Source organism: Corvus moneduloides, chromosome 5, assembly GCF_009650955.1.
Source record: "Corvus moneduloides isolate bCorMon1 chromosome 5, bCorMon1.pri, whole genome shotgun sequence".
Classification (NCBI taxonomy): Eukaryota; Metazoa; Chordata; class Aves; order Passeriformes; family Corvidae; genus Corvus; species Corvus moneduloides.
Genome location: NC_045480.1, coordinates 19,003,116 through 19,023,213, shown reverse-complemented (window position 1 = coordinate 19,023,213; position 20,098 = coordinate 19,003,116). Strand labels below are relative to the sequence as shown.

General features: G+C 37.2%; 1 protein-coding gene across 2 annotated transcripts in view; it reads right to left on the bottom strand.

Annotated features, from left to right (window-relative positions):
- STIM2 (stromal interaction molecule 2) overlaps positions 1–20,098 on the bottom strand; it is a 71,595-nt gene that overhangs the window by 23,652 nt on the left and 27,845 nt on the right. For both annotated transcript variants that reach the window (XM_032110394.1, XM_032110395.1), the window contains exons 2-3: positions 11,584–11,714; positions 747–861 (exon numbers count right to left, since the gene is read on the bottom strand). In XM_032110394.1, the coding sequence (XP_031966285.1) occupies positions 747–861; positions 11,584–11,714 (246 nt within the window). The remainder of the gene's footprint in view (positions 1–746; positions 862–11,583; positions 11,715–20,098) is intronic.

Below are 20,098 nucleotides of genomic sequence, written 5' to 3'. Positions count from 1 at the left end.
TACTGCTAAAAATTAATCCTGTCCTGGCTGGAACCAGGACAACACCTTTGGAAGGAGAGTTGGGGTGGGGAACTTAAGTATTTTTCTCCTAACAATTCTAACATTGCAGATCTCTTTTTTAATCACTGTATCCTGGGACATATTTGGCAGTGAACACTGTACTGTTGATTAAATACTCCTTTGATACTTGGAATAGTTGGCTCAACTTACTTATTTCATTTAAATCAGGGTGAGGGAGGGCTGGTGGTGTTGGCTTATCAGTACCTTTTACTGTATCCCAAGTTTAAGAAGATTTTCAAAAATGCTTTGGACTAAGAATTCTAGATCTTTGTAGCTCAAATAAAATTTAAATCAAAGAGCATTGAATTTTCCACTTAATACAACATAAAGATATTTTAAAATAGCTTGAGAGAAACCCTCAGGGTTTATTAAATTAAAAACATGCTAATCTGGAACTCAGCACTTGCACCAGTCACCTTGATAAACTAGAACCTCATACAGATGAGCACGTAAGATATCTTAATTTACTCGCAATATACCAAACACATGAGGAGGAAATTATCTCTAGCTGGACTAAATGAGTTTTTAGTCAGGTTTATTTGTGTCTATAAATAACAGTGTTGAAACAGATTCATGAAGATGCTTCAAGAGGTCCTTCATTCACTACTCTATACTTGGTGGAAAAATTGTTGAATTATATCTATGTTAATAACCACCATCATTTTTAGCTATACTTCTTTACCTACCTTCAGATGTCTTCCAGCGTTTCCACAGATCCTCAATGGTGATATGTTTGTCTTCTCGGTGCAGGTGACTATGTTTATTAGAGGCATCCTTGTATTGCATATCTTCCCTTAGAAACTGAAGAAAAGGGAAAAAAACATCATCTTAAATGCCAAAATGACAATTTCTGAAGAGAAACTACACAGAAATCAGATAGAGTCTTTGCTATTGCTTCCCCATGCAAGCAGCAGAGAATTGATTGAGTTTTCTCCATCAAAGACTCAGAAGGCAAGTTAAACACTCTTACAAGATTTGTTTTTCACAATTATTAAATCCTAGAAAAACTGATGATGCAGTTTCTAGTATACTAAGTTTAACATTATTAGGATGCCTTAGATTTAGTGATTACAGGAATGCACCACACATTCATACTGCATATTTCTCTATTCTGATGACATTTAACCAACTTCACCTCCTTGGAAATAAGACCATGTAAGATTTGAAAGTGTGCCAGTCATTTGTGGATGAGTAATGCCTGAATCCTGCTATACCAGTTAAATGCAACTGCCTGAGGGATGAGAGTAAGCTGTTTACTAAGTAGTATTAAAGTCTTTTGATTAGACAACAAAAATTTGACTTCTATTCATCAAATTGAAAAACAGAAGTCATCTGAGGGCCAATTTTCTGCTTGTTAATCATTCCTCAGTGGTTACGCTCCAAGCACAGAAGCATTACATAAAGCTGCTTCATTTTCAGTAATTAATAGGAAGCCTTTTAGCAAACAGATAAAAAGGAAGATCATGCAATCATGACATACAGAGTGGGTGATGAGGCACTGGCACAGGTTGTGCGGAGAAGCTGTAAATGCCTCATCCCTGGCAGTGTTCAAGGCCAGGTTGGATGGGGCTCTGAACAGCCTGATCCAGTGGAAGGTGTCCCTGCCTACAACAGGGAAATTGGAACTGGGTGACCTTTAAGGTCCCCCCCAACCCAAACCATTCCATGATTCTATGATAAAATTTTCTGATGGCAGCATTGTATCAGTATTCCACTAGTCACTACAAACAGTTCTCCAAATACATACCCAAGAAAAGCCATGGAACTGTAAAACCCATTCTATTTTTTATTTCATACGGGCCTCAAAAAGTTGGAATACTGGTTAACAAACCACCTCCCTTTAATAGTGGAAACCTTCCATAAGTATCAGTCCCTGCAAGCATTGTATGAACAGTCTCTGTGGGTGAAGACTTTAGTATTAGTATCAGAAAACTAGTAGCTGGTACTAACAGTACCAGAAAACTAAGTAATCTTCCACAGTAGATAGTTTGCTTTCTTCTGTTCCTGAAGGATAAAGCTGCTCAAACAAAACCAGCTACAAACAGCCATGACAACTAAGTCAAAAAAGTCTTTTATATGGCTGATTATATGTCATCACCACTTCAAGGGAGGTGAGGAAGAAAGCCAAGCTAGTGATGCACTGCGGAAGAGCTCAATTCTTAAAATTCAGTCCAGGTAATAATTTAAGTGCAGAGCATTCTGCAAAGGCTCCATTTCTAACAAAGCTCAATTTCTAACAAATCTAGAGATTATACTATTCAGAAACTGCCGGAGATACTGAAAAGTAGCCAGCATTAAACAGTATTATTAACTCTTAATAAAAAGAGACAGAATACCATAGGAGAAACATGCAAGCAAAAGCTAACATTTACCAATTCTCCCTAACTAAAATCTTTTTACTAGAATGTAAGGGAATCTCAAACTATGTGAATGGATTCAAGTTTCTCCTCTAATTGGTGGACTTGGGATAAAATACTAGCTGCCTTCCTTAAACGAACCCAGAGCCATAGTGTCCAAATACTGATTGGATGCAAATCCTCTCTTATTTATCTATTACTTCAAAACTTTTTCTGATTGTCAGACATTAGCTTTGTAAAGCTTTTTGATTCCTAAAATAGCTCCATTTAGCCCACACAAACTGCATAAGCATTTTTAACTCCTCTTCCCCATGTATATAAGAATGACATAAATTGAGATATATATATAAATATATATATATATATGCACACACATGCATATACATGAAAAATACATGAGAAACTTATGAAATATATGAGAACTGAAAATAGCAGCCTGTTGGGGCAAAAGCAGTTACAGAACTTCTGAAAAACCATGGATCAGCAGCAGTAAAAAGGTTTAATAAACACAGGACTGTATCCTGTAACTGTATGCAAATGCAAAAATATCTGTTGCATATTCCATCACCCAAGTGGGAACTATGAATACTTCCCATATTGGCAATACTACCATGAAGCTGGCAAATTCTACAACTGTCACACAACATGCAATGAAAGATGGATTATCTTACTCATTCCCACTCCATGTTTATAAAGTCGACACTGAACAGCGGTAACTAAACAACAAGAAAAACAAAATAATTTTCTTATCCACTAATGTCTCTAAGCCTTTCCAGATTATAGCCCAGTCTTACAGATGGAACAGCAGGAAAGAACTGATGTTTTCTCACCTTACCTTTTCCCTCCAGACTGCAAGTATCTACTATCAACTGACACCCCCAGTGTATCTTTCGGGAACTTGCAAAAAGCTCACCAAAAGTACGGCAAAAACATGTATTATATGTCCCTCTCTGTAAAGATTATCTCTTTTCACATGGGGGTTAAGGTAAATGCTAGCACTCACTCTTCAACTTTCTAGTGACTGATGATGCACTGCCCTTGGAGAATCCTAATGTTGGGCATGGACATTTTTTTTCAAAACAAGTGTTGCAGGGCGATCAAGTTTCTGAAGAGGGACAGAATATGTTGTATATAGAGGCTTGAGCCAATTTTGCATCTTCTAAGCTAAAGGTCAGGCCACTTTTGTTTGTACAAACTTGCTACCTTTACTGATAGTTGTCAGTAAAGGCTGTAAAATACCGAAAGATGAAACTTCTGCTGAGTTTCAAGTGCTGTCAAGGAAAATCTGAAGTGCTGTTAACAATACTACTCACATGGTTAGAAGTAAAGAAAGAAGGAAGACGCCAACTGATAAACAAAAAGCTTCAACGGGTTACACCTGTCCCCAGACTCAGCACGACCAGGACCCGCAGGAAAGCATCCCGATTTAACACCGGGACGCAGCGCGGGTTCCTCGGCACACGCATCAGCAGCTCCTCCTGCAGTTCCGGCGCGCCGCCCGCAGAGGGCGCAGGGGGCCCAACAGCGGCACGGGAAGCGCGGATCCAAGTCCGCACACGAGATTTCCCGGGAGAAAGGCTGAGAGTGCACCCGGTGTATACCGAGACACCAATTCGAATATTTGACTACGTGCCTTTTTGAAAAGCGAGTGGCAACACATAAACTGGAAAGCAGCCTGCAGTTAGTAGCCAGTACAGTTACTCCTCTGGGGCAGAGGTAGTAGATCTATGAGAACTTCTTCCAAGTGAAAAACCCCTCTTCTGTTCTGAACTACCCATATTGCTCCCAGGTCCTGTGAAAATAACCACGATGACTTCCTCAGAGAGGTTCTCCAACACCACAAGGCCACAACACTAAAGTTACAGTGCACACAGCTGGAAAGAGGTCATCGTGTTTCAAGGAATAAGCGCATTCACCAATGAAGAGGACATAACAACATCGAACATCTTTCTTTTTGTTTCAAAAGTGGTCTAATATGGAAGTGCTTCTTTAAGAACTGAGACCTAAATTGAAGAAAGACAGAAAAACAGAACGACTCTAGTTAAAAAGAGGATTTTTCTGTTCCTTGTCATGGCAGCTAATCTCTCTTCTGTTGCCCTGGTCATTAAGTATACAAAGAAAAGGTTACAAAAATAACTCTAAATGGGAGGTTAAAAGAATAAGCTCTAAGAAAAATACATCTAAGGATTATCTTAGCCAACATAATTACTCAGGAAGGAGAAGTTCTTTTAAGACTACAAAGCTGAAACCAAGAAAGCAGAAGATACGTTACCTAAAAATCTGCATGAAACAAAAATAACCATTTGTCAAAGTAATTACTTCAAAAACAAGTAGAGAATAAAAAAACAACCACACCTAGACATTGAAACTACAGTTTTGATCCCAAGAGTCCTATAATATCTGCACCTCTACAAAGATTAACATCCCAAAGTCCAAGGTTCAGCAGTGCAATAACTCCAAAGGAAACCTTCTCCTGCCTGGAGGGGACAGGACTTGGGGAGCCCTGGAAAAGTCAAAGGATCAGGTACACCCCCACCTTCCTTCCTCTTCAGAAAGGCTTTAGTACTGTAACTTTCACCAAAATCCAGTCAACTAATGACCAAAGACCAACCCGAAGAGAGACTACCAAAATAAATAAATAAATAAATAAATAAATAAAAGACCTCCCCCAAAATCCAATACCGGTTTGACTGGTACTGGAGAGAGAACTTGCAAACTAAACCCAAATACAACAATTTAAAAAGTTAAAACATCAATGCTGCAAGACACGCTTGCAGGGCAAACAAGCAATTGCATACTTTTGAGAATGCTACTGGAAAAGTAAAATTAACCACACTCACTAACTGCAGCAGGAAGCACTCTCATGCTATTTATATTTTGTTCTGGGTGAAGGCTCAAGTTTATGATTTTCAGTTTCATCAACTTAAAATAGACCCTTTAACTGACAAGTTTACTTCAAGAGCAATTAGTAACATCTTCTGGCTAGGTATTATTCTCTCCCTTGAGCATCTATTCCTCAAACAGTGTTATTTCCTTTGGTTTTATTCCTTCAAAGGGAAACCTGCAAAAGTTACAACTTCAGATTTCCTATAACCCTTCAGATAAAGCCAGTCACTATGAGACAGCCTCTTAGTACATTTCCCTGCATCTGTTGCTACAACACTTGTTGCAGCTATTACAATGTCACATGTACTGACTAAATTATGATGGCAAATGTGCTCTTAAAAGGCAACTTACTAGGATTCAGGTATGATTGCCTACCCTACAGAAATGCTATGAAGTAAAATAAGAAAACATATTTAATAATATTATTAACAAAATTAATAACAAAACATGGCTAGAAAAATGTAGGCCAGGAAAGTGTTACCAAGTATATCTTAAGTAACCTACACATTCTATTGAAAAAAGATTACTGCAGCTCAAAACAAAACTGTAGCTATCTGCTGCAAAGTAAACTTTGCAATCTCTTCAAAGTCAAGATAGAATTTCAGTCAAGGGATCATTTCATTGTAGCAGGACTAAATAAAGAGGTGCAGACAGCTACATATTAGCTTAAGTACCTCCAAGGAGGCAAAGTGTGAGGTAGGTCTAGTCCAAACCACGTTGGAACAGGTTTCTATGCAACTGTACCCATGATAACACATGCATTTCTCTACAGGGCTTCTTTGCACAGGCACAGATGTGAACTAACACCATCAATGTTTTCACACAAGACCTGGCTCCTCATCCTGCTCTGAAAAAACAAACTGACTAGACATATTCAGAGTTGCTTACAAAACTTCAGGAGGCTAAAACACATTCTGCCTGGGGACAAATATATTAGCAGTTGAGTGCAAAAAAAAAAAAAATTATAAAAGACCCCTATTAAGAGAGCCACAACAAATTAAGGAATTCAAAGTAATCCAATAGCTTTGGGGGGAAATGTTTGCTGCACTGGTTAGGAAGCTCAAAACCCTTGTTTGAAAGATTGATGTTTGTAACAGAATGTCTTGCACAGTGAGATGTAAAACACACTCAGGAGCCATCCCAGTGTCATGACAAAATAGTTATAATGTCTTCAGTTTCTGAACCACTGCAGCACATATTTTTCCACATGCAGAATTTTGTCTAAACAGCTGTCATCAAAATATTAAGTTGTTTACAGAAATATGAACTCCAGTTTAAGGACTTTTATTACATAAATGACAAGAACAAAAACAAAATACTAAGGGAACTCGAAAGGACATTCAACATCTTGCTGAGAGTGTATTTCCAGAGAACAGAATGAACCCTATCCCTGTCAAACTTCCTACAGCCAAAGTGCTATAATACTATGACTATTCCAGATCATGCTAGCTGCTATTCCTGCTTTAATTGCTGTATAGAACAAAATCATCTTCCCTGGCTTAGGCCACTTAAGTTAGATTCTATTTGATTCTTGCCTCCAGACAACATTTTTAAGTCAGGCACTTCGGCATATCATCTTTGAGGTTCCAACTTCTTTGACCATCCTGCCACTGCTAAAAGCTATTCTCTGATGCTTTCAATGCTGCAGTCTCTTATTCTCCTTACTGTACTTTTATGTCTCTCTTCTTTGTTTTTCTTTTTTTCTTTTTTTTTTTTTTTTGTTTGTTTTTTCTGTTGTTGTTGTTGTAGGGGACAGCATGGGGTAGGGCGTTGGTGGTTTTCTATGGGGCTTGCTCAGTTTGGGGTTTTTTTATTAAGTAACAAGTCCAGTTCACTCCCTAAAAAAACTTAAACAAAATATGAAGTGATCTACCCAGAGATTCCATGCAAAACTGTACATTTGTGCCTTTAGCTTGGTGAGACATTAAGTTACTAATAATAATAACAACACAGTAAATTACTAATATTTCAAAAACATCAACTTATTCTAGTACTGCAAAGAGATTCCTTGAGGAAATGACTGGATGTAGGACCTACATATGGAAGTTCTTTATAAACAGGAAAAACCAATGTAAATAGTCAACATGTGATAAGTCTGTTTTATTGCTTGTGTCTCATCATTAAAACAAAACACGTTCTCATGGTGCATCAGATGCTTCCTGAGGCAGATAGCCTCCCACAACACGACTAAAACCTCAGTCAGTAATACTACGTTCTCCCTTTCAGCTACCTGTTTACAGCCGACCTCTTGAAACCAGCTTAAACAATTGCAATCCTTGACATATAAAGAAATAATATCAGCATCTAGGTCTGATAGGAAAATTTGTATTAGCCTGCCCTTATAATAAGCATAGGGGTTTTTTTTCCTTCCTTCTTCCTTTTCTCTGCGGTACCATACCAAATAATAAGGAAAAAAAACAACTACTCCATGCTCAGACTAGAGCCCCTCTAACTTCCTTAGAAGACTTCAACAAAACCCCTCATGTTTTGCTGACTATTAAATCCCATAGTAAAAACTTAGATCAGGTTTCTGCACATCAATTTTATCAAGGTCAAATACAAGTTTCTTTCCAGTCCATACAAAGTACATCCAAAGGTCTTTCAGTATCAGACAATTTTTGAGGAAATAAGAAATATCTTAGTTCAAATTTTCTAATATCCTAGAAAAACTCCTTTACAGAACAGTTTTATGTGGGCCTTCATTTTACAGAGGAGAAACGAGCTACAACCTAAATGAGGGCATGAAAACACTAGGAAAAAATAAACCACATGCAGATGAAATGTCTGGAATCACTGTTGGGAGTTAACTGGACTGGCAAATTAAAATAGTTAAAATAAATAGTTCAACATCTTTAGCTCTTTTTACCTTCCTGTCTCAAAATAACTTATTAACAATAATTTCCTTCCTTGGTGTAAATATACCCTTGTAACATCGTTGTAGTGCTGGTTAAACAGCAGAAAGTTATTCTACTTTGTAACATTCTTCCTGCCAAATAAAAAGCTAATGAACATCTGATCAACATACTCAATATGCTGCTCTTCAGGAGGCTTGCAAGTAAAAACCATGCAGCATAAAACAGAAAATCCATTCCCTGCTGTTAAGTAAAATCCCTGTATTTCAGGTAAGCTTTACTTCTAATAAAGTGGGTTTTTTAATTATCAGTCCTCAATCTTAATCAAGATAAGCAGCATTACCCACTGTGACAGAACAAAAAAAAATCTGGTTCTGAAATATAAATAGGACATATTTAGTACATATTCAGACCTACTGTAATCAGGTAACTATGTAACTATGTTGAGTAAATGTAGACCTTTTAAAATTATGGTACAGATCTAGTAAAAGCACTACAAGAAAAACATGGAGGTTACTAGCTGAACTTGCAATTAAACTGTATTTCTCATTAATTTCAGGTTTGCATTTAATGTCTTAGAAGAAAGCACTCCATGCAAATACATATTCATCACTGATTTGCATGGAAATTATATGTAGAAAAGCGCTAATTTGCAGGGAGTGGGTTATTAAATATTTCTTCAATAATTAAAAATGAACTAGCAGAAACAAGGGCTACAATTAAGTCATCATATTTTATGCACAATGTGTAGTTTGAACATACAGTTTCACTCATCTCTAATTACCCCAGCTGAACAGCATGCCTCATCAACTATTATAATTTCAGCCATTTAAACAGGTTTTTAGAGTAGCTTCTGTTGCTTCCTCTGGAACAGGAAGAAACTTAAGGTCAGATATAAAGACGGTCCATTGGAAACCAGGAAAAATCTTCTGAATACTAATAAAATGTTTCCAATGTATAAATATTTCAGTATTTTCTTTTAACTTTCTCGACTTCCATGTATAAAAAATGCAGTACAAATCAAGAGAAATAATCAAAGTGCTGGGAAGTTCCTCAGGAAGCTCACACTCCATCACTAATGTTTCAATTTGCAGACTGGACTGTGACTGTCCCAAACATTCTGCAATAACAAAAGTAGCCTATATGCATTATTTTTGAAAACTCCTGGCAGTCAGGTGAAGTCTCTAGTGACTGGGAAAAAGGAAACGTCCCTCCTATTGAAAAAGAGAAGAAACGAAGACCTGAGAACCTAGAGACCAGTGAGCCTCACCTCTGTGTTTTGGAAGATCGTGGCACAGATCCTTGTGGAAGCAATGGTAAGGCACATACGATGAGGTGATCTGAGACAATCCAGCATGGCTTTACTAAGGACAAATGGTGTCTGACTGATCTGGTGGCCTTCTATGATGGGAGTGATTGCAGCAGGTGATGAGGGAAGACCAAACAAACGTCATCTACCTAGACCACTGAAAGGCCTTTGACACAGCCCCACATAACATCCTTATCCCCAGATTGGAGAAAGATGGATTAGAAGGGTGGACCATTCGGTGGATAAGGAACTGGCTGAACAGACACAGCCAGACAGCTGTCAATTGTTCTATGTCCAGGTGGAGGCCAGTGATGAGTGGTGCCCATCAGGGCTCTCTCGGGACAGGGGCTCTTTGATACCTTCATCAACAACAGTGAGATCAAGTGCACCCTCAGCAAGTTTGCAGATGACACGAAACTGAACAGCACAGTTGAACTAACAGAAGGAAGGGAGGTTATCCAGAGGGATCTGGACAAACCTAAGAAATGGGCCATGAGAACCTCATGAAGTCCAAGTGCAAGGTGTTGTACCTGCATTGGAGCAATCCAAGACATGAGCACAGACTCAGAGAAGTCACTGAGAGCAGCCCTACTAACAAGGACTTGGGGGTGCTGGTGGATGAAAAGCTGGATATAAGCCAACAGTGTGCGCTCACAGGCCAGCAAGTCAGCTGCATCCTGGGCTACACTCAAAGAGGAGTGGCCAGAGGGTCTACTCTGCTCTTGTGAGATCCCACCTGGAGTGCTGCCTCCAGCTCCTCAGCACAAGAAAGATATTGACCTGTCAGAACAAGTAAAGGCAACCAAGATGATCAGAATACTGGAGCACCTCTCTTATGAAGACAGGCTGAGAGAGCTGGGCTGTTCAGCCTGGAGAACGTTCCAGGAAGATACTATTGCAACCTTCAGTACATATAGGAGGGATATAAAAAAGAGGGGGAGCAACTTTTTACACAGACAGATAGTGACCGGACAAGGGAGAATGGTTTTAAACTAAAACAGGAGAGATTTAGACTACATGTTAGGAACAAATTCTTTACTCGGAGGGTAGAGAGGCACTGGAACAGGTTGCGCAGAGGCGTTGTGGATGACGCAGTCCCTGGAAGAGTTCAGAGTCAGGTTGGATGGGGCCTGTTGATGCTGTTTGCACATAGGCACACAGAAAATTAAGTAGCATCACATTAAATTTGACAATGATAATTCATAACTTATTCAGGGAGAACAATCTTCCCCTAAATGTTACAAAAAAGGATGACAAAACAGGGCTAGATTCTTCTCACATTCATCTACAGTGAGAATGGGTGTCAGAACCATGTGACAATACCCTCATTTTTAGGGGACATCTTCACTCCCCCTGGGTTCTCAAGCGTGTGCCTAACAATGGCCAGAAAGCGAAATAAGCAAGCACAATGAAACTACATAGACATTTCCATTCCTACCCAGTAATTTTGAGAATCCCACTGGTAAAGTTGAGTAAATGCAAGGGTAAGTCCTTTGCCAGGTCCACCAGGAGCCCACCAACCAAACTCATTCAAGGACAGACACAAAAACTTCAGGCAGGTCTGCATAACCTTCCTTAGGTCGTAGGACTTAATTTACCATTAGTAAGTACGATGTTCTTACTACTTGCCTGTAAATGTAAGCAAAACCAGAAATCTTTCTTCTAGTCTGCTGTCTGTAACAGGTACTGATTTGCACCATGAAGTGCCTGCAACAGATCTAAGGTAAATAGGATAGCCCAGTGATGCCTTAAGCAAGAAAACTTTGAGCAAAGAAACTGTAACATTAAGCAATGGATCACATCAACCTTACTGCAAGCTAAACCTACCACCATTTGCCCACCCCTTACACCAAAAAAAAAAGTAAAAAAAAAAAGTAAAAGTAGCAACTTTTATACATAGTCACACAAAACTTTTCTTCAGGCTAGAACAATGGACAGTAACATCCCATTTCAGACAAATATAGAAATTAGACTTTCCTTCCATATTTGTCTGAGGAAAGGGCTGACTTAAGAAAAACAGCAACAACTACTCAAGCGCAGAAAGATAAAGAGCAGCTAGACAAAACAAAAGGATAAAAAAGACTTCATGTAAGCACAAGTAAAGTTATTTTACTCCTACCTCATCACTTTCATCTACTTCAATACCACCATCTTTGTCATCATCCATTTGCTTATGGATCATGCGGAGAGCTTCTAGGCTGAACCGGTCCTCCTCAGTAAAGCACGGCGGGCTGAGTGAACTGCAGGGATCTGAAGGGGGGAGGACAAAAAAAAAAAAAAACACCACCAGAAATATTACTTACTGTCACCTCAGAATCTAAAGTTCCCAAGCAAAAGAAAGGGTTTAAATTTCTGTATCGTGTACATGTACTTCACTACATATAATCACCAGGTCACAGATGTCAAATCTAACCATAAAATAGTAATTCTTACCAAAAAAGTGAAAGGCTTGTGTGTGTAAATCAACTCTTTTTTTTATCCAGGAAGGAGTCCCAAAAAATAGACCAGAATAGTTTTTGATTCTTCTAGTTATTTTTGCCATCCCAGTAACTTACTATCTCCACTTTTTCTTTTATCATCAACCTTTAGCTTATGTCAGTGCAGTGGCAAATAAAGTCACCGCATTTCACAACCTCCCTTCTGAAAGTCTGGACTAAACAAAGAGCAGCAGAGAAAAAGAAAAAGAATTGTCATGTCATACAATCATAGCCTCATAAACAGATAACAAAGGGATGGCAATCACACTGCAGATCAAATTCTAAATAGGTAGTACTACTGAACACAAAATACTCAAGGGACTGCAAGAGCAGAAAGCACACTGCAAAGAAAATTCAGCTGATAGTAGTACATGACGTATTTGTTCTGTACACCCTGATCACAAACTGCAGCCACTGTAGAGCAGGATTCCAAGTCAAAAATAGTACATTTTCATTTGCATTCATTACTGAAGGCTCATGATTTGCGCACATCTGATGGCTCAGCTTGCACATCAAATTGCTAAATCCGTGTTCTTTCCCTTCTACAAGGTACCTGCCAAATGCTCCAAAATTCTGCAATGCATGATGATCAACCATCATCACACTGGCCTTGCATAGACCTTGGCATTAACTAATAGCAGCTATTTCACTAATTCTGATGTACTGAACACCAGCAAAGAACAGAAGGTTGAGAAGGATACAGAAATCATTTTTTCAAAGTTGAACTTCAATAAGGTAGAGAATTCCCACTGTAATAGCCATTATAAAAATGCACTGACTAGTTCCATAAACTGTTACATTACACTTAAATCATATCAATGCAAGTAAAAATTGAGGGAGCATATGAGTAATTTTTGCTTCTTCTAATCTATCAAAGAATTAAGCTTTCATGTTGCCATAGAGTTTATTAAAAGGCTCGCTTATATAAGTAAAGGAAGCACATCTAGAAAAAGAGAGGAATCAAATGTTTTCAGAGAAAAATAATTCTTTTTGTTTTATGATTTCATACCAGCTGGATTAGCATGATTCTGCTTTTCTGTCTAATACAAATTTTAAAATAACTAAAAATCAAGATAAAGGAATCCATAAGGCTACAAAGCTGGAAGTGCAAAGATAACAATCATGACATAGCTGGAATCTCAGACACATAATTAACAGGACTGGTTTCCACAGCTAGACATGAGCCAATGCATTCTCACTTCATACTTAAGTTTTATTATACAGGAGTTAACAGAAATCTGTTATCTGTTCCCATGTATCAATTAAAAAAAACGAAAACAAATAAACGGAAGTCAGCAGAAAAAAAACGAACGCTTCACTGACGCTGTCCGAGAACTGAGAGGTGTTGCTTTTAGAACTATTTCATATAATTCAAAGACAGATTTCTGTATTTATTAGTTACTGAATTACTAGATATGAAATATTACTGAATATTTAATTAATAAAATACTAATTATTATTATTACTACTAATTACTAAATATTAAACCAGACCAATCACAAACAATATAATTTTCAGCTTTGGAATGCAACTGATATTTTATGAAGTAGGGGGTTTTTTAAATTTAAAAAAAATCCATTTTATTTGTCCATCTTTGTTTTATTACAAAAGGTTTAATTTGCACAATACTCAGCCTTTAGATTTTTGCCTTGTAATGAAAAAATTACTATCATTGGAGGCGTTAAAGGACCTATCCCTGCAATTGCAGGGTGCTTGGTGTTGAAAGATTTCCCTTGCAATAATAATGAATCACCTCAAAGTTCTTCTAATAATTACATTCCCATGGCCATGAACAAAAAATATTATTTTACTTAAATACAATCATATCAGAAGAACGATCTTTGTATTACAAGTTTTGATCCACACTGTATTTTAAGTTAGAAGAAAGTATAATTGTCAGAACAGATAAACAGATCGCTCAAACACATCCAACTTGTTTCATTTGTACTTAATTCTGTCCTGCCATGGAATTAAATTTCAGATACACGTGTTCACAGTTTGCAAGCACCCACTCAAATGTTTTTCAATTTTATTCAGCTGAAAGCCCAGTTTTTCAAATTAAAAAGGTTTTCTCAGAGTACATTTTCTCACAACTGAGGTTGATCAGTTCCTTAATCAGGGCACTTATCTTAAATACACCTTTTTAGAATATTTAAGCATGAAGGCACTTTAGAGAGCTATGGCTTTTCTTGAGAGAAATAAACAGGCTGCTTGTGCTTCAAATGTCCCATGTGCTGGCTCCAAGAACACTTGATCTCTCTGTTAAGAGCCGATAGAGTGCCAATTGCTCTTTTTGGGACTGAGAAACACAGTAGGACCACATGTCAACTGTAATAAAAAGTAACCCACTCTAGAGAGAATCCATATTTACTTTCAAGCTTATTTTCATCTGGTAAAATTAAGCATTTAGACTGACAGACTGACAACACTGGTCATCCCCTTCCTCAGAGAACAATCTCAAAACAAACTACAAAGCCACAACCTAAAGAATAAGTGAAAAGCATTTCACAAGCATACCTGTGGAGACCTACCTAATCCAAAAAATAGCTGATGGAAATTTAATCATCTGCAGTTCTGCAGAATATACTATCATGCAGTAGTTTGCCTCAATTGCATGGCAAAAACAATTCAAATTAATACTAGATGAAGTATGGTTAGTTACCTGGATGTCTGGAAAGTTTCTAAGACAAAAGCCAAGAGAAAAGGTCTCAAGACACAGCAAACACTATAAATATAGCCCTGAAGCCCCACAATAAATCATAAGACTAGTTGATAATTTTTCCTCTTTGAATTGACACTATTGAAGATGTTCTGGGATTCCAAACCTTCTCTTGTACTTTAAGGACAAGCCTAATTTAACATCTAGACCAATTTCTCCATCCTAGTCTGGTGTGTTGTCATAAATGCACTTAGTCCAAAATCATGATCACAGGAAAGAGCAGAGATGATAAATTCACTCAGGGAGTGAGCCAATAGCTTGGAATTTGAGCATTTCTTTAATGAAAAGCACAGAAGAATTAGCAAAAGAAACAAAAGAGAGAAGGTGGACAAGAGGGATAAAAGCACAGCAGATGTCACTCCAGGCACAAGTTATGTTATACCTCAGTTTTTCATGTTGCTCAGAAGCCAGGAAGTTTCAGAACTAATGGTCATAATATGGAAGGAATTTTTTCCTAAAAAACTAAATGTCAGACTCGTGGCTCAACAAACTTGGCAGAGGATTTTGAAACAAACCTTCCTCCTGCCTTGAGGCAGTAACTGACTCCCAGCTCTAAGGCAAGGGGGGACGTTTTCACCAGTCCATTGGAGTCTCCCTTAGGAGACAGTCTGATAACGAACCAAGCACAGTTATCCAACCCAAGATAAAGAAAAGTTTGTATTTGTAGATAAAGGGAAACTAACACTTCACACCCCTTCCCCCTACCCCTTCTTTCCCCCCACTCCTCTCTTCTTCAGTGAGACTAAAATAAGGTGAGACTATAAAAAAAGTTTCAGTTTGAAATTATCCTCAACTTTAGATTCACAGCTCTTTATTCCATTTCCTGAAGACAACAGAAGTTAAAATGTGACGTTGTCAACACAAGCCAGTAAGGAAAATCAATTTTGCCCTTATCTTCAAGCACTCATCTCAGCAAAGCCCCTGAAATTTATTAGGAATACACTGTCAGAAGTGGTTCCAAAGCAAAAAGGTATATGCACCTCATAGTCTTTCATCCATCTTGCATTTGCTTCTCCCTAAACAGCTGCAAATGTTACAGACTTCAGAATAAAAAGGACTGACAGACCAACAAACAGGGAATAAGCCTGCAGTTCTCTCACACACGTCCTTTTGCATATGGACACTGGAGCACAAAAGCTATGGCTGTGCCAAGCCTCAAAGAATGACTCCAACCAGGTGCTCACAGCTCCAGTCTGGAACTTTTCAATGCCTGAAAGAGCCTTTTTAAGAATACAGGGACACACAGTAGCTTCATGATTTTCTGCAAGTGCCTGGAATCAAGTAGACACTTCCAAATTAAAACTTAAATGCCTTTAAATTTTCCCATGAGTTCACTCAGAGCAGTGTAGCAGTTGGGAGTTATTTGAAGAGACTGACTACTACACACCATTTTTGTTCTGTGAGGATGTTCAGCACTCACCAAGAAAGAAAAGCACTTTTTTTACAATAACATATGGCAGTCCTATGGAAGCCCGCAGGGTTTCCATGCCTGCCTTTTACTGATGAATTCAGAAGTGTACCATGTTGTGCTAGGTTTATAATTCCTCATTCCTAAAAAGCCATCTGGGATAAAGGGAAGCCTCACAGAAAAGGCAGGCACTATAAAGCAGCAGCTTCCTAGTACATACTCTTGTCTTAAAATAACTATGTTTCAGTATGCCATGGTGATAGAAGTGGATTTCTTTGCATTTTCCAGACAAAAAGGGAGGTGTCCACAATATCTCCAACCCCCTGCCAAATGAATCTTCACCTAACCAGGATTCTTATTTCCTTACATTTCTGTTTTGCATGTACTTTAATACACTGCAGTTTCTTAATCAATTCCATGACACCTTTTGAGGCAAAAAACCTTTAAGAGAACAACAATTTTTGAAGACCTGAGTACAAATAAGGGTGTCATAGATACAACAGGGATTAATGAAAATATTGAAAAGCAAGTGTTTTCAAGAATTTTACCTGATGTTCAAAATAGCTATTCAAAGTAAAGGCAAACATGTTTTTATCTTAAATCCTTACATAAGGTGTCACTAAAATATTCAAATGCTTGAGACACAGACTCAGAGTGAGCTTCTTTTAATCTTTCAATTAAAAGCCCCAAAGCAAATCACTCCTACTCTTAATAATTAAACTCCTCCATATGGCAAGTAGGCTGAGCAGCATCTAACAGTTAACTTGACAAAGTAATTTGTGACATTATTTTTCACTGTAATTATTTAAATAAAAGTTCATGACTGCAGCACATCTTTTCACTAAAAGCATTTTTAAAAAAAAGACAAAATTTTGACAAAAAGTGTAGAATACCTTATCTTCTAACCACAACACTGATGTTACTTAAATGAAGTTCCTGAAGAGGAAAATGCAATACTAATGACAGCATGGCAAGGGGAAGGGGTGCAACAGAACGGAAATTCAGAACATTGTTGTCCCCAAAGATTTTGAAAATGTTAAGTTTCCCATTAGGCTTTTCCATTGCTCTGTATTAGAAATTTAGGTAACTTCTACCAACTCATGCAATAGGAGTAGATTAAATCCGTAAATTAAACTCCTGACTGCAAAGTCTGGTATCTGGAGCACTTGTTTCCGAATACATGTACAATGCTTACTGACTGGTAATACTGCAGTTTAACAGAAAAAAAAAAAAAAAAAAAAAAAAAAAAAAATCAACAAAAGCCCCAAACTACTTCCAGATAAGCTCCATGAAAACTGCCAAGATTCTTTTAAAATCCGCTAAACACCTTCAGTAAAAAATTACCTTTCAAACAGCCTTAAAATAAATCACTACAACTTCAATATGTAACAAGCAATTTTCACATGAGAGATTCAAATCTGATTTTGTCACTATTGAAAAGTGTTCATTTATTCTGCTATTTCAGTATCTTTTCATATATACAGATCAATTAGATTCTTTCCCCCGCATGGAAACTTGATGAGGCAAGCAAGGCTTTGATTTTTTTCTTAAATCATCACTAGCTCATCTCTGCTTTCTCCACACCCACAAAAAAGCTGTCTAATTCTGAACTTCATTCTCTAGGTACAGGGAAAAAAAAAAAGTACCAGTGAGATCACTTTATTTAAAGTAGAAATTCAGTCACATAATGTTATTAACAAAATCAAGTGTTAAGACAGGTTTATTAAAGCTCTTCTAACCTTTCCTAGATAAAAAGCTTCAAAACAAAGAGCAGGCACTTAATTTTCTGATCACTTGTTAAGACATTCAAAACATCACACACTACCTTAGAAAAATATTTAAGAACTTCGTACTCAGATAAACGGTAACTCAAAGGAAAAGATATGACAGAAATTCTCTAGAGAACTAGATGTGACGGCAAATTAATTTTGCTTTAATATAACTGCATTAAAAGCAACTATTCCAAATCAGCAATGCTTGTTTTAAAAGGAAGTTGCAAAAAGGGGGTTGAATATGTTAATCATGCCAAGGATTATTCTGTCAAGACAAAAATACCAGTATAAATACTTCATTTAGACTGATAGGAAATTAATTACTAAAATTACCACACTGCTCTGTCTGACTAACTATAAATCAAGAAGATGAATTCATGGCTTTTCCATCTCCTTCCCACACCCTCCCTGAGCAATTACACAGTTTGAAGGGAAGAGGAAGTTCGACAATTATTGTATACAATGGTCAAAGTAGACTGATTTAGAAGAGGAACTCCTGCCAACCCTAACAAAGCAGGACGAGAGGAAACTGGGAGATGCATCTTACACAAGCCCCTAAAATCCTGTTTTTCCCTCCTTCTAACTGTACTTGTACTTCTATGATACTTACTATACAAACCTACAAACACATATGGATGGATACTCAGTGTAAAAAAAGATGCCAAATGTCTGATACTTACTCTCAGAAATAGAAAAGTCTCTTTCACTTTACTTATATTTATCAGTACAAGACCAAGAAGGGAAATACTTAAAGTAGTGTAAATCTCAGTTTTCATGATTTGGTAGTGAGGACTGTTTAACGCATCTTCAGAAATGTATGATGTACTCTGCACATTATAGTGATTATCAACACCTAAAATTATAATAGCTCCAAGAAAAAAAGATTTTCAGACTTTCAAATATGACCTGAATTCACCTGGAATAAACATCCTTCACTCAAACAAAATTAAAAAGGACAACCTTGTTTTCCATACATGTTTAGAAGTTAAAGCTATTTGAGAAAAAGGATTTAGTGAAATTTTTAGTTCATTGGCCAATAGAACATTCATTAAGCTGATGAAAAAAGTTACAGATTTGTATTCATATGTACTTGGTGACAAGGCATAATACGCATCTAAGAGCATATAACAACACACTTGCAAGCTTTTTGTGTATTTTAGGTCTGATTGGTTCTTTACTGCTCTTCTAACAACTCTCTCCCTTTTCTAACAGCAGGAAGCTGGAAAAGATGCAGTATATCCCTGATTATATACTATAATCTGCCCAAGAATTTGTCAGCTCTTAAGAAAGAGCAGCAACATAGCATTTAAGCCACTTTCTAAATTTCATCAGGAAATGAGAAAAGTGCTAAATACAGGTGACTTTCAAATATCTGATGATTCTGCTTAGAAATTCATCCTTATTAACACATTGACCTGGAAGCTGATCTCCAGACACCTGGTGAAAGCCTATAATCAATATTCAGTGTACTCATTTCTTTTCAGGTATGACTCGAGCTAGAAGGAGCATGAAGCATAAATTCCTTTTTGGAAGACAGTGTCTGCAAAATATAGCAACCATGATAATATGGCTGATATTTTAAAACTTACAGATTTTTTCATACTGAAAAGGTAGTTCATAACTTCTAAGACTGAAAATGGGGAAGGGGGGGAAGCACTGGAGAAAAGGACTTTAGCACTTTTTTTTTTTTTTTTAAGTGTAATAAAAAGCATAGAAAGTTTTACAGATGTGGGTTTAAAATTTAAAAACCATCTGACACTTTCAGACATATAAACTGAAATTTTCTAAAATTAGAGGAGTTTAATAAAGTCAAATTAATTATTTTCATATAAAATTATATATATATGTATATATCTTTAAACTTGAAGTTTTAATCGCGTCAGTGTTTCCTCTGATATATTTGTTTTCACATGTGATTCATAATCATATCCTATATCCATGAATCAGGCATGTAAGCATGACATTGCTGGCATTACTGAATTACTTCACTCTTCTACACCATCTGATCTTGTACGCATCTTATTAACTGTTCCAACCAAGGAATCAAATTTAATCCTCTGAAAGCACCATCTGTAGCATCATCAGTTCCCTCACAGTTCCTGTAACAACATGTTGTCAAGATGTATTTATACTTTAAGAGATCATATCAGAATTATACAACTGAAACCTATATTAAAAAGATGTAACATAGTACTTACAATATAGGAAGATTAAAATAAAGCAACAGGGCACTTTTCAAAATACACAATCTGTTATGA